A 14,937-nucleotide genomic window follows, 5' to 3' on the forward strand; every position below is an offset into this window, starting at 1 on the left:
ACTTTGTCACCTCTGGTGACTTTTTTCTTAATTTTCCCTTTACGGTCAAGAAAAACTAGCTGGCTAGGCTAGCTTGGCATTGCCGTAATAAACTTAATCTCTTTGAACTACATTTGGTCATCAGTCACATATCAATACTGCTGCAAGTCGTAAGCCAAGTAAGTCTATATATGTGCATATTATTCATCATTCAAGTTCATCACAGTACTACATTTTATCAAAGAAAAGTTCACCACAGCACTAAGCTCCTCAATCTATACATAAACATATGCACAGAGCGAGGAAAATACTTTTAGTTACTATTGAAACTCATATATACTCATGGGTTTGAAAGAATTTCAATCGGAAATAAAGCTCGAAATAGATGATCCCCCAATAATAATCACCAAAGATACTAGTAATAGAATTGAAACTACTACTACAATATCTGATGACGAAGGCCATAAAAACGAGCATTCATTTTCATGGATACTAACAAGAGTTCATGCTGGATACTTCAGAATTACTCTTTCACTGTGTAGCCAAGCTTTATTGTGGAAATCTCTTCTCGATTCGTCAGATATGTTTCTTCCCCATATGCTGAAACCATTATCAAGAGCATTCATACTTCTATGGTCTGTTTCTCTGTTCACACTACTTAGTTTGTCACTACTCTACATGCTAAGGTGTTTATTTCACTTCAAAATGGTGAAAGCTGAATTCTTGCATCATGTTGGTGTTAATTACTTATTTGCTCCATTTATTTCTTGGCTGCTTTTACTTCAATCTTCACCTTTTATTGCACCCAAGAGTATCTCCTACTTCGTACTATGGTGTGTTTTTGTGATGCCACTTTTGATCCTTGATGTAAAAATCTATGGTCAATGGTTCACCAAAGGAAAGAGATATTTATCAGTCGCAGCGAATCCGACGAGTCAGATATCAGTGATTGGCAACTTGGTAGGTGCTAGATCAGCCGCTGAGATGGGTTGGAATGAGGGTGCAGTTTGTTTGTTCTCATTAGGGATCATACATTATTTGGTTCTGTTTGTAACATTGTATCAGAGGTTGACCGGGAACAATAACGGAATACCTGCTTTGTTGAGACCCGTTTTTTTCTTGTTCATAGCTGCTCCTAGCATGGCAAGCTTGACTTGGGATTCTGTCTCTGGTTATTTTGGCACTCCTTCAAAGATGCTCTTCTTTCTCTCAGTTTTCCTTTTCACTTCCCTGGTAAGTAACTCATAATTATTTCTGAATTTTCCTCCCTAGTTGCAAAAGATCAACTCTTTTACTTGTACTCCCTGGCAGTTCTCCTCTGCAGAAGAGGACATGCACCACCGTTGAAAGCTTAAAAACGTTGTACTTTTACTTGTACTCACACCCAAGAACACTTGGACCACTGAGAAAAGGATGTCAAAAGATCAGCATTATAGGACATGCCAGCAGCTATTGTAAACCAAATAATGCTGTAATTTTTTAACTTGTACAATTTTCCCAAGAGAGCTTCGACTGTTGAGAATAAGACAGTAGGAGATCAGCGTTAGATTGAATAGACCAACCAAGTATGTTTTTGAGAAATAATTTTATATCATATTGACGGATCAAATTCATGTAAGAAAGTACTAGTAGTTGGTGATATTGAGTAAATTTTAAGGCTAGGATTCTTTTAAGTATATATTGCAGGAGTTTTCGTTTGTCTAATATAATCCAAGAAATAAAATAATTTAATCATTTTGAACTAACTAAATTACAGGTATGTAGAACCAACTTTGTTCAAGAAGTCGATGAAGAAATTTAGTGCAACATGGTGGGCATACTCATATCCATTAACAGTACTAGCAATGGCTTCCATGGAGTATGCCAGAGAAGTGAAAGGCGGTATCCCTGATGCCCTCATGTTCACCTTGTTGGGTCTATTTTGTTCTTGTTTTCCTGGCCTTGATTATATTTACTGCATTCAACAGTAATAAACTGTTAACTAATCATGATTCCATTACGTACAACTGCATCAGTAAGAACAGTATTCAGACAAGCTGTGATGAGAATTTATCTTGATCTATGTTTGGCAACCCTTGCTCACTTGATTACATTACTCCAGGGTAATCTATGAGAGTATGTGAAGGGCAAAATGGGACGGAAAAGAAAGAAAAAGCAAGAAAGAGTAGACGTGCGAGAACAATGACCGTCTATTGCTCATCTTGGTATATTCTTAGGAATTGTTCCTCCGGGACCCATGTATGCTCCGTCTATATAAACTATCAGTCACAGGAACCAAAATAATATTCATTACTGGCAACCGAAGAATTGAGAAGCATGATTCCCCTTGAAGAAGAAGACCAACTAAGATTACAGGTAAACTTTTTAGAGTTTAGAGACAGAATCTTTGCTTTGCTTGTGGGATAAACCCACAGCCTATATATAATTACTTGTTATCATGTGTGTCCGAAATTTCCTTTAAGCCAATACATGCAATAGAAATTCTAATAAGAAGTTCACATCAGCAACTACTGTGTAATTTCTGGTCGGGAAATCTAGCGGAGAAGCAAAGCAGTCGAAACCTGTCTTGCCTTTCATTTGGTTTACAGGATGCCAAATCAAAAACTCATGAAGAAACACAAAAACATGTAGATTAAGCAGATATTAATCCTACAAATAAACAATAATCGAGTCTTAGAATCATACAGGTTACTTGTTCCACGGGTGCATTATAAGCAGATATTAATCTACACAGACCAAGTCATGAATCCAAAGATGATCCCAAGATGAGTTAATCACTTGAAACATTTAGTTTTTACTATGTGACATAACAATTCATTGATATGCATTTTTTACCAAACTGACTCATGTACACCATCATTATCTTTAATCCTCAAAATCCAAGCCAACACCTAAAAACATTTAAGTAAAATTAATTACCCGTTCTGTAGAAAATGGTGGGTTCACTATGGGTTCTTCTTGGAATCAGAATGTGACAAACCACGATCCAGTGACTGTAATTGCTCCCTGAGGTTCTGATTGTCTTCCAACAGCCTGTCATACTCGAGAAGGAACCCTTCTGATTGCTTCCTCAAAGCCTCTGTGTTTGCTTCTGCTGCTTTAACATCCTTTTTCTTTGTCTCACACTCGGATTCCAACTTCTTAACTTTCGCCTTCAAACTGGTGAGCTCTTCCTCCATGGCTTTCGCTTCCTCTGAAGCTCCATTCTTTGCGTCATCAAAACCTCTGCTTTGTTTCTTCACAGCCTCCATGCTTTTCCTTAACAGGCTGAGTTCCCTGATGTAATGGTGCAGACGATCTGTCATCCATGCGAGGAAAAGAGAGAATCCTGCATAAATTGTGAACAAACAACTAGTAAGCAAATAAATTCAAAGATGAACATTCAGAGAAATTAAGAATCACTCCACCATATGGTAGTCAGTACGAGTTCGATTGGGTCCAAGAATTTGGAATCCATCCACATTCAAAACTCTTAAGAAACAGACACCAGGCTAGATTGACAAACACTTCCATAGCAAACTTGGAATACCAATTCATCCGAGTTCGAAATGATTGACATGACAAGTCACACACTGGAAGCGGGCCACATAGTGAGCCAATCTTAGACTAGCCTTTCATGAAAAGAGCAGCAGAAATTTCATTATGCATGGCTGGTAACATGTACAAATATATAACAGTACAGTACAACAATATACAATTGTTAATAGCAGGGATCTAGTCATAAAAGGGATATGGTTATCATTTTCTTTCGAGGCAGTTGAATTGATAGTAAAGCAAGAATATGTTCATAAGCAAGCTCATCCGGGAACACCATACAAAAAAAAAAGATCTCATCAACCATATGACATATATCATCACCGCAGTTTATCCTAGATGTTGGTGGTCTAGACTCATAACGATCTTAATCTGATATTCGACCACAATATATATCTTCAACCATGTTAGTTTAACCACAGACAGCTTCCCCCAGTAGTACAAGTACAACTACGGATACAAGCCAACCAGAGAAAAAGGATAACCATGTTAACATCATACGCCTAGATAATATGGTGCACAACGGTCATAGGCTTGCTCAGCTCATTGCACAATTGAATAAAATCATAGTTAAGAAATACAATTGCTCATTGCATAGGACAACAATATCAGCTGGCATAATCATAGTTAAGAAATACTAACAATATGAACAAACAATTCAAATCTAACTACTCTATTAAACTCATGTGGATCACTATTATGGATCTATAAAAACAAAGCTGATTTAGACAATAGTATCACATGATAAACCTATACGATATTTCCAATACTGCTGATAAAGAAAGCAACTCCAGATCGAACTATCACAAAAAGTAAGACAAACTACTAGTCAATTCCATATCAAAACAAATATCTACTTAATCACGTTAACATCCATAATCTGATAACAATTTGAAGTAAAACCTATGGTGAAAAAAGAAGAATTACCCATAATGGAAGCTTCCAGAAGATGTTTAGACATTAAGACCTGATCTGTAGGGTTAACAATACCACCTTCAACAGAACGTTCCTGAATATTCATAATACTATAAACACTTGAAACCAACACCAAGAAAACAGTTCCTGCAACAGTTTTCACCATAACAGGTCCACGACCACGTTTCACACGATCTAGACCCATTATTACTAATTTCCTTAATGGGGTTTTAAACAACAAAAGCACAATCAAAATCATCTCACAACCGATCACTGTAAACAAAAGATGAATCATCTTTTCTTCTTTTTTTTTTTATCTGTAAAACCCTAAAAATTTAGAAAATTCAGAGTCAGATCTTAATGGATTAGAGAAAATCGTTTGTGGATTTTATGGATTTACGAAAAGGGAAAGTAGGTTCTGACTAGATAGGTGAAAGAAGCAAGGAACGATGCAGATGGATGAACAAAGAGAGATTCACACACAGGGAAGGTCTGTGAAAGAAAAGTATTTTTTCTCTCTCCCGCTTCTCTCGAGTCTTGAGAAAAAGGATGATAGGGTGTTACGTGTATTATTATTTTATATTACTAACAAGCTGACGCGTCTTTTCGTACACGCGGAGTGGCCTTCATTCATCGGACTAAGGTTACGTCATTAAAAGTGGTTGGTTCAATATCAGTGACTTGATCTGCTTTTTGACTAGGGCTGTCAACGGATAAAAATCCGTCGGATATTGGCAATACCGATAAGGTAAAGGTTAAGGGTTATCGGATACCGGATATTCGGATATCCGATAATATCCGTCGGAATTAGGGCTGCACATGGGCGGGTATGGGCGGGTATAAGCTAAAACCAACCTCGCACCCACAGACTGCGATTTTTTTTTTTTCATAACCAACCCCGCACCCACAAACAGCGGGCGGGTTTTGTTACCCGCCCGCTACGGGTTGGGCGGGTATGGGTTTAAACGGGTTTAAACCCGCTTTATATTCAAGTATTTAGAGTAACTTCTATTCTCCTTGATTAAGTGAGAAAAAAAAACCAAAACCCCCAAAATATTCATATCTAGGAAGTTCACAGATGAAGATTAAGTGTTGAATCTGTTGATTTTTCGATTGTTGTCGGTTTCTGGTGAAGATTCGAAGTTGTTGTTGTCGATTTCTGGTGAAGATTTCTGGTAATTGTCGTTCGTAGGTGAAGAAGAAGAACTGAAGAGGAAGAAGAGGAGAGGCCGAACAAAGAGAAGAGTGTAGAAAGTGAATGAGGGTTATCAGTTATCCTATCTACTAGTATTAGGGTTTCATAATGGACGACTAGGATTAGTTTTATCTAATGGTATATAATCTGCGGGTTTTTTGGGCGGGTATGGGCGGGTATTAGCTTAAACCAACCTCGCACCCACAGACATCGGGGTTTTTTTTTTCATAACCAACCCCGCACCCACAACGGGCGGGTATGGATTAAAAACCCACGGATTTAGCGGGTACGGGTGGGTTTGGGTATCGTGGGCGGGTCTTGTGCAGCCCTAGTCGGAATTCAAAAATTCAATATCGATAAGGTTAAGGATAAGCTATCGGATATCGGATATTATTCCGTTAATTTCCGTTATCTACTCATGATACAAAAAACTTCCAATAATATCCGACAATTTCCGTTAATATTCAATAATTTCCGATAATTTCCGTTAATATTCGATAATTTCCGATATTTACTTAGGAGAGACGTAATCAAATGGCTAAAGAGTAAACCTAAAGGGTATTAGGTATCGAAAATTTCCGAAAATTTTATGATATAGTTATACACTAACAGTATCGGATATTAACCTAACGGAAACTCCCTTAACCGGTACCGTTATGTTAATAAACGGATATCCGTTACGTTAAGGTTATCGGATATCGGATAGCCGTTATGTCGGATATTAACCTAACGGAATCCGGATGTTCGGAAACGGATACCGGATATCGAATATCCATTGACAGCCCTATTTTTGACTACTGAGCCCATGCCAGTCGACAATGAATAAAGGGAAAACAGTCCCTAGTATTTGCAAATTAGTCGCACTACTACAGTCTTATTTCCGTTAAATGTAGAGTTATGTCATTGGATCCCACCAATCCAGAGTTAAATGTACTAGTAAAGTTACGAGTTTGTCCTTAACCTAACCATAGTAGATCTATACCATACATCTTACGATTGATACATCTCGAGATGATACAAATGGACGGGATCTGAAGTACGAAGACTCGAATCTATAACAGTTTAGGCTTAGGGCAAATTAATTTCATTTCCATCTCAGCCATCTCTCTTTAAACTTTGTGCAGAAATGGCAATTCGCTCAAAAACTTGAGATTTCATGTGGTTTTCATCGCAAGCAGATCCTTGATGGATTATGCTGGTAGTGTGTATGATTTTTATCCATCTTTAACCTTGATTCGTGAAGATTTTCAGGCAAAGAAGGTAACTGGTTGTAGGACGGCGGTGGTTTTCTTACAAGATTTCGTCACTATGTACGCGAACATCATGAAGTTGGTAATCACAACCATATTCTGTCAATTTCTTCTTTGATTTCAGTAACTCTAATTTATCGATTCTAGGTTTTTTTTATAAACCCTAATTTCTGAAAATTGGGTATTTTACAAACCATTTTAGTAAAGCCTAATTTATGAAAATTGGGTATGTTACCTGTTACTAGTTTATGGTGTATTGAATTTGATTATATGTATGTGCAGGAAATATGTGAAGAACCCAGTTAGAAGCTTTAGGGTTGAAGAATGTGATACAAATAAGGTTAGGTTTTTTTATAATATAAGTGCGAATTCTGGTGGATTGAATGGTTTTAGTGATGTTGTTCATGCTGCATATCAGTTGCCACCTATTAAGAAGGTTAGTCTGACTTGGTTCAGTGACACAGACACTTTCTATATTGATAATAATAAAGAATTCTTTGAGATGTGGGATAAAGGAGTGGTTGAAGATGATGGGTATATTCATCTTTACATGAATGTTACCAACAGGAAAGTTCCTCTTAGTGATGAATGCCCTTCACCTTCTTATGTGTCAGTTTCAAAGAGTCTTTTTTCAACACCTGAGAAGGTGCAGAGTACATCAAGGATACACATTGAAAGAGGTGCAACACCAGTCAGTATTGACCCATATCTTTTTTTAACACCTAAGAAGAGGATTATATATAGTAAATCACCTGAGCTACTAAGAAGAAGTCCTAGGCTGGTGCATAAGTCAATTGTTGCAGTCACTGGTAGTAAAAAGACGAGGGTACCCAAATATACCTCAATCTAAAACTTTTCCACCTATAAGTCCTTTCTCCAAAAGTGATTATCTATGAACTGAGTCGAGACAATACAACTAATCGGTTCACACTTCGTGTGATCGTCTATGGATACGATATCGAGACAATACGACAACAAGATAACTTGTGTGATTGACTATGGATACAAGATCGAGACAATACAACAACGAAGTATGTTTACTTGATAAAAGGTTCAGACTTAATCAAACACAATAGGATTGCTATCAAGTAAATAAGAATTAACATTTGTGTATTTTACTTCTAATTATAATAAAACAATTTTAATTGCGGAAATAGAAAAGTAAAAGACACAGCAAGATTTTGTTAACGAGGAAACCGCAAATGCAGAAAAACCCCGGGTCCATGTCCAGAATTGACTACTCTCAGGATTAAGCCGTTATACAAAATCTAAACCAACTTCGTATAGTTGAGACCAAGCAACTAAACCTATAGTTCATTCAGTTCCTTATGTATCCCTGCGCCTCCAACTTGTTAATAAGTCACGCACTTGGAACAATTCCTTTGGTTCGTATTCCAAACAGTAAAGGAACGACAAATCTGTTCGATAACAACTCTTTTCAACCAAGTGATATGAGGTCGACAAAATGCTCTTCCATTGATCCCAATAAACTCCTTTGTCAGGTCCTTAGATCTATCTTATCAACAACTACCAAAGTAATTGTTAAGATTTTGCAATCAATACTTTGAATCACAAAGAATTGTATTGATGTCGATCTACTCAAATGATCAATCAAATCTACCACAAAGATAAACCGATTATAGTTTGATCCTTTTCCAGTCGAAACAAGTATTGTGCACACCAAAGATTATGAACCCAAATATCTTCTTTGTCTTCAAATCTTCTTTGATCTTCAATAAACACCCGCACACAATCAACTTGAATCTCTAATGATCAATCACACACAAAACGGAGTCTGTTAACAATGGATTATCACAATACGTCTTTAGATCTACAAACAGTCAAAAGATCCTCGTCGAAACTTCGATCTAGTTTGAGTGAATCTTATACCAGAAGAGAAGATTCTCAAGCATAAAAAAACTAGGTGCAATCAAAGTTCAACAACCGTTAGTCAATCAAATCAATCGAAAACTAATAATAAACTGCAATTATCTAGTTTCCCACCAACGGTACTAATAGAGCTTCTCAATCCCAAAGAAGTCTTTAGACTGCGCTGTCGTAAGAGATTTCGCCTAATTAGGTTACTTTCCTCTCCGAATAGGCGGCTCCACCAGTAACAACACAACTAGGTAGTTTTGCTGGCTATGAGGATTAGTTTGCTTGAAATGCAAACTTCAATATTTGTAGACCAAGGAAGTTTGGACACCAAGGAATTTCCAAAACCGGAAATATTCTCAAGATATGCAATATATTTCCAAATTCGGTCTCCATAATTCCTGGAAATGCTTTGTCCAAATAATGACCGAAATCTCATTAGAAAATCTCCAACTAGTAAATGCACATTTCCAATTTTTATTTTCTAAGGATATGCATTAATAGCTAGAAATTAAAAGAATATAAAACTAAAAATCTTAATTAAAAGATTCTCAATTTATTTCGATCCGGGATTCTCCTTTAGTTATTAATATTAAGGAATATCTTTGAACAATAAAAGATATATGTTACTGCACATGTTCAAAGTATGTTGACATCTTTACTTAGTAAATCCTTTTTCATATTTACTATCTTGGAACCGATTTTCCACACTTCCGAAACGAGTTTAGATTGGTTCATCTGACTTCCAAGAACTATGTGATTGATTATCCTATCAAATCACCAAACATGGGTTTCACGGTTCTACAAAAACAAGTTTCGGTTCTACCTCCATGTGGGTACTAGAATTAGTCACGCTAGTTACCGAAACTTGGTTGACTAGGTACTAGGATCGGTTCCCACATATATATGGTATCTAACTTGTATTTGTTTCACATGTCCATAGGATCGGTTCCCAATAACTAAAAGCGTGATGCACATAGGATTGTTTCCCCAATGACTAGAGTTGGTCATACCAATTACAATAAATCGATCATACCATCTCAGGTGATTACTTAAGATCGCTTCACTAATAAAAGTCATACTAATACAGAAGTCAGGCCTTGTGAATAGTTTTACCAAGAATATAAGCAAGTCATGAGCGGTTATACTAAACACACATATTGGTAATTCAAAAGATTTTCAATGAATAACAAATACCAATAAGCCTAGTGATTTCCCTTTCGATTCACAAAACAAGTTCATGAATGTACTTCCTTTAAACAAATGTAAAACATTGTTTCCTAAGACAAAATATTCACCTCATACCTATACAGAATCACAATAGCATTCAGACGATTATGTCGATGTCTTATATACGAAGTTCAAAAGATAAGCGTTATACTTCGTATTGTATTCCTTAATATTATGTCTAACTAGAGTATAATCATTCACAGTTTCGCAGTTATGTTTTCAATATGCACAACTTGAAAGATACGTCAGGGAATGAAACAGTTCAAGTCAAATATTTCTAACCTCAAGTGTAAGGATGATGTCGTCGTTGTAGCTCCTTACTTCTTCACATTCTTCAAGTCTTCATGTAATACTTGTAATGTCTCATATCCTAATACTTTCAATCTAACCTATACGAAGTTGACTCTAGTAAATAATCAAGCGACTCTTTAAATGAGTTTTGGTTCACTAAAATATGACAACCAAACTTGACATACCAACGCTTGGTGGGTTCAACTAGTTTAGGTAATGTGAATAGTAAGAAGTTATTTGTTAATGTGGATGATGATGAGGTTGCGGATGAAGAAATATCAGTTGAATCAAGACGGACTGAGTCGAAGTATGAAAACATACAACTCACAAATATTGAAGAAGATATGTGTCATCCCATTGATGATTGTATAAGTCCAGTTGTTGTTGATGCAGAAATGGGTATTGAAGTGTATACTGAATTTGTGAACAACTACTTCAGGGGATTAGAATCTTTTGATTTCTTACATCCACAACTATATAAAGAAAAAGGGAAATACAGGTATAATTTCTATCTCTCTGTTTTGATTAAATATATTTTAACTTGTCTGCATTTTGTTGTATATGAAGCCCACAATGACAACAATTGTGGTGTTGTTGAGGAGTGTGACACAAAAGGAAAAGCAGTAGTTGTTATACCATATGACACTGACAGTGATGATAGTTCTAATAGCTATGATTCTGAAGATGAAGAAGGTACTTTATCAGTCCAAGGAGTTGCAGAGGATGATGGTCAGAAAACAGTTTGGGTTAATCAGTATGAGCAAGTTTGGGGGCCACATGTAGAAGTTGTTGAAAGAACATGTGCTTTTGATGATGACACTGGAGATGTTGAGGAATTTGTGCATGTTGATACAATGTTTGTGGGGATGGAGTTTATGGATAGGTAAGACTTTAAGAAGCACTTAAGGGCATATGCAATGAAGAACAAGTTTCATTACAAGTTGAAGCCCAATGACAAAGAAAGAATCAAAGTTAATTGTGAAAATGCGGGGGTCTAACAACCACACCCAACAACTCGTTTGGCAATCTGAGAGGACTTACTCCAATATACTTTATAGAGAATCAACTAGACAGTCAGACTCAATCTAGAGTAAAGTATATCAAAGAGTTTAATATCTCTAACTCTTAATTCAATCCGCAATCAGCAAATAGAAATATGCGAGCCCGATTGAATATAAGAGGAGTAACGTGAACGGTACCAAAGACCAATATTCAAGTGTTAATCAATTTAAATCAACAAACCAAGGTTGGATAATCTAATTGATTGAACTTAACGCACAACCTGTGATATTTCAATTATATAACAAAATATAATGTGGAAAAGAAATAACACATACACCAGAAATTTTGTTAACGAGGAAACCGCAAATGCAGAAAAACCTAGGGACCTAGTCCAGATTGAACACCACACTGTATTAAGCCGCTACAGACTCTAGCCTACTACCAATTAACTTCGTACTGGACTGTAGTTGAACCCTAATCAATCTCACACTGATTAAAGGTACAGTTGTGTTCCTTACGTCTTTGATCCCAGCATAATACTACGCACTTGATTCGCTTAGTTGATCTCACCCACAACCAAGAGTTGATACGACCCAAAGTCGAAGACTTGATAAACAAATTTGTCTCACACAAAAAAGTCTAGAGATTGAATAAATATGTCTCCCACAGAAATACCCAAGAGTTTTTGTTCCGTCTTTTGATAAATCAAGGTGAACAGGAACCAATTGATAAGCCGGACTTATATTCCCGAAGAACAGCCTAGTATTATCAATCACCTCACAATAATCTTAATCGACTAGCGAAACAAGATATTGTGGAATCACAAATGATGAGACGAAGATGTTTGTGATTACTTTTATCTTGCCTATCGGAGAAATTAATCTCGAGTCAATTATTTCAATTGAACTCAATACGATAGAATTGGGCAAGATCAGAACACGCAACTACAAAGAAAATAGTTAGGTCTAGCTTCACAATCCCAATGAAGTCTTTGAAGTCGTTAACCTACAACGTCTCGATAGAAACCTAAGGTTAAAGGACAATCGACTCTAGTTTATGCAACTAGTAACACACAGGAGGTGTGGGGATTAGCTTTCTCAGTTGCTAGAGTTCTCCTGTATATAGTTTTCAAATCAGGGTTTGCAATCCAAGTTACCTTGGTAACAAAGCATTCAATATTAACCGTTAGATGAAAAACCTGATTCAACCAAGCTAATATCTTTCAACCGTTAGATCGAACTTAGCTTGTTACACACAAATGAAATGTACCCTCATTTAGGTTTATGTAACCGTACCCAGACGTGTACACCATTTTGGTTCACAAATATTTAACCGAGGTAAGACATATGATTACTCTCATATCAACCTTATCCATCTTAACCATAACTAGTTCAAATGACTCAAATGAAACTAGTTAAAGAGTTTTTCAATTTTTATATTCTCATAGAATTATATAAGAACACAATTGAAGCAAAATCGGTTTGATTCACTCGAATCAATCATGAAAATTATAGCCACGGTTTGCAAAGATTGCATTCCTTATTATATAAATGTTTATGTTCATGTTCATAACCGATTTTAGAACTTTAACCTTCAAATATGCAAACGGGTACGCATACTTGAAATACCTGGACTAAGATTGGGTTTCGCCAGTACGCAAACGGGTACGCGAACTTTCAATCCCAGCAGAAATTCTCGGACACGAACCTGTACGCCAGTATGCAAATGGGTACACATACTTAGGTTCCCGGATTTCTCAAACCAAGAGGTACGCAAACGGGTGCGCATATTATGGTTCCCGGACATGGATTACATATGTGCAAGAGTGCACAACATGACATGTCCAATAATGGTTAAGTGTTCTAAACTCTTATTTCAATCATTGAAACTTTCTTAGAGGATGACAATAGTCGTTTTCACATACTATTTGCATCAAAGCCATTTTCAAGTTATTGAAATAATCATAACGAAACATTCTAAGACAACATCAAATGATTATATCACACAAACCATGTAAGATGTTACTCGTTAATTTTCACATGATATAAGATGAACTTGGTCGAAGCGAAAGCTTGCCAATACATATTTCGAGAAATATGTAAGCGAAATAAACTCAGCTCGAAATCTCAAATGTGTATATAGAAAACTATATCGTAATACGACTTATGTCTCAATATAGGAGATAGATTAGAAATAGACTTTCCAAGTGATAGATGAGTTTAAGTCTCCACATACCTTTTGTCGATGAAGTTCCACAAGCTCCCCTTAGTAGTTCTTCGTCTTCAAATAATGAACGCTGTGAAGTCTAAGCTCAACTACACAATCTATGTCCTAGTCCGAGACATCTATAAATAGGCTAGAAATCAAGACTTATAGTTTTAATCACTAACATTGACAAACATGCTTGAGATAGCAACGCATGCGAGTTCGACCGAGCAGTGCTCTAAGAATCTCTCCCTTTGTCAATTTTAGTGATAAAACTATCAATACATATGGATTACAAAATAAATAAAAATTGTAGCTTCCCATCCAAATGCTTGATCTCCTTGGCATCTTCAACACGACTTGAAAACTTCGTCAGTTCCAAGTACTCCATGATTCTAAACGTGTTCAACTCAGCATCATAGTTGTTGAAGATCCGAAGCGATGCAATGAGAAAACAAATGCTCTCAATCATTGTTATACAATGTCATAGTATTATTACACAATATCAAAGTTAAATTATATCACAACTTTGACAACAATACTATGGTGATATGTAACACTCCCCCTTAGTCAATACTTCATATCAACATGAAAACCACTCCCCCTTACATAATGATCCGTAAACCATATGTATTTGTAGTATGAAATTACACATTAATTCCCCCCCCCCTTTTTTGTCAATATATTGGCAAGGGTACGAAAACTAGTGGGATCCTCATGAAATTTTCATAGAGATACTTCATGACCAAAAGAGAATAACATACCAACTTATTTAGATTCAATCATAAAGCCGAAGCTAAATGCATTCATCAAGGAGTTTACAAGATAACCCTATAATATTCCACAACCGTACTCCCCACAAAGATTTGGAAATTAAGCACAAGTTCAATTAAGATCTCTCCCCCATAATATGTCATTCCCGAAAGAACAACAAAGACGACCTTGCTTTTTCAAGAAAAGAAGGATTTCTTTGGATATAACCAAATCACATGAAAACGTGAATTTGAATCCAAAACTCTCAATCGAATTAACCACAAAGAGGATCAATTCAATTGGTCATGCTCGACATAAGAGAACTTACGGAGCAATACAGTATGTGCACAAAAATGTGGATCGGAGATCGACCAATACTGCGGAATATACAAGAATTCATTCTATTTTTCATCACTATTTGCACAATGACATATAATAGACATAATCCTTGTAAACAAAAGTGAAAAAGTGGGGGTTGAACAACCACACCCAATATTTCGCTTAGCAATCTGTATGGACTAACTCCAATATACTTTTAAGAGAATCAACTAGATAGTCAGACTCAATCTTAATAAAAGTATATCAAAGAGTTATATCTCACTTTCTCGATTCAATACTTACTCAAGCAAATAGAAATTTGCGAGTCTAATTGAATACAAGAGAAACTACTTGAACAATACCAAAGACCAATGTTCAAGGATCAATCAA

At 36.2% G+C, this 14,937-nt stretch overlaps 2 protein-coding genes across 3 annotated transcripts; one reads left to right on the forward strand and one right to left on the reverse strand.

Annotated features, from left to right (window-relative positions):
- Positions 1-228: 228 nt before the first annotated feature.
- LOC113303776 (S-type anion channel SLAH1-like) lies at positions 229-2,465 on the forward strand. Of its 2 annotated transcripts, none has more exons than XM_026552863.1 (2): positions 229-1,212; positions 1,736-2,465. In XM_026552863.1, the coding sequence occupies exons 1-2, from the start codon at positions 322-324 to the stop codon at positions 1,778-1,780; spliced, it is 936 nt and encodes a 311-aa protein (XP_026408648.1). In that variant the 5' UTR covers positions 229-321; the 3' UTR covers positions 1,781-2,465. The 2 variants fall into 2 exon arrangements, with proteins under 2 accessions (XP_026408648.1, XP_026408655.1); XM_026552870.1 differs by lacking the exon at positions 1,736-2,465 and adding an exon at positions 1,291-1,380.
- A 122-nt stretch (positions 2,466-2,587) lies between these two features.
- On the reverse strand, positions 2,588-4,962 carry LOC113303792 (B-cell receptor-associated protein 31-like). The gene is made up of 2 exons (XM_026552876.1): positions 4,441-4,962; positions 2,588-3,307 (listed from the first exon to the last, which is right to left on the reverse strand). The coding sequence occupies exons 1-2, from the start codon at positions 4,721-4,723 to the stop codon at positions 2,925-2,927; spliced, it is 666 nt and encodes a 221-aa protein (XP_026408661.1). The 5' UTR covers positions 4,724-4,962; the 3' UTR covers positions 2,588-2,924.
- Between the last annotated feature and the right edge of the window lie 9,975 nt (positions 4,963-14,937).

The sequence above is a fragment of the Papaver somniferum genome, chromosome 1 (genome assembly GCF_003573695.1).
Source record: "Papaver somniferum cultivar HN1 chromosome 1, ASM357369v1, whole genome shotgun sequence".
NCBI classification, from domain to species: Eukaryota; Viridiplantae; Streptophyta; class Magnoliopsida; order Ranunculales; family Papaveraceae; genus Papaver; species Papaver somniferum.

Excerpts from the sequence above, each read along its gene's own strand:
- LOC113303776 (XM_026552863.1), top strand. The coding sequence starts at position 322 with ATGGGTTTGAAAGAATTTCAATCGGAAATAAAGCTCGAAATAGATGAT. Across the intron at positions 1,213-1,735 it reads TTTTCCTTTTCACTTCCCTG|GTATGTAGAACCAACTTTGT; the intron begins GTAAGTAACTCA and ends ACTAAATTACAG.
- LOC113303792 (XM_026552876.1), bottom strand. The coding sequence starts at position 4,723 with ATGATTCATCTTTTGTTTACAGTGATCGGTTGTGAGATGATTTTGATT. Across the intron at positions 3,308-4,440 it reads TCTGGAAGCTTCCATTATGG|GATTCTCTCTTTTCCTCGCA; the intron begins GTAATTCTTCTT and ends CAATTTATGCAG.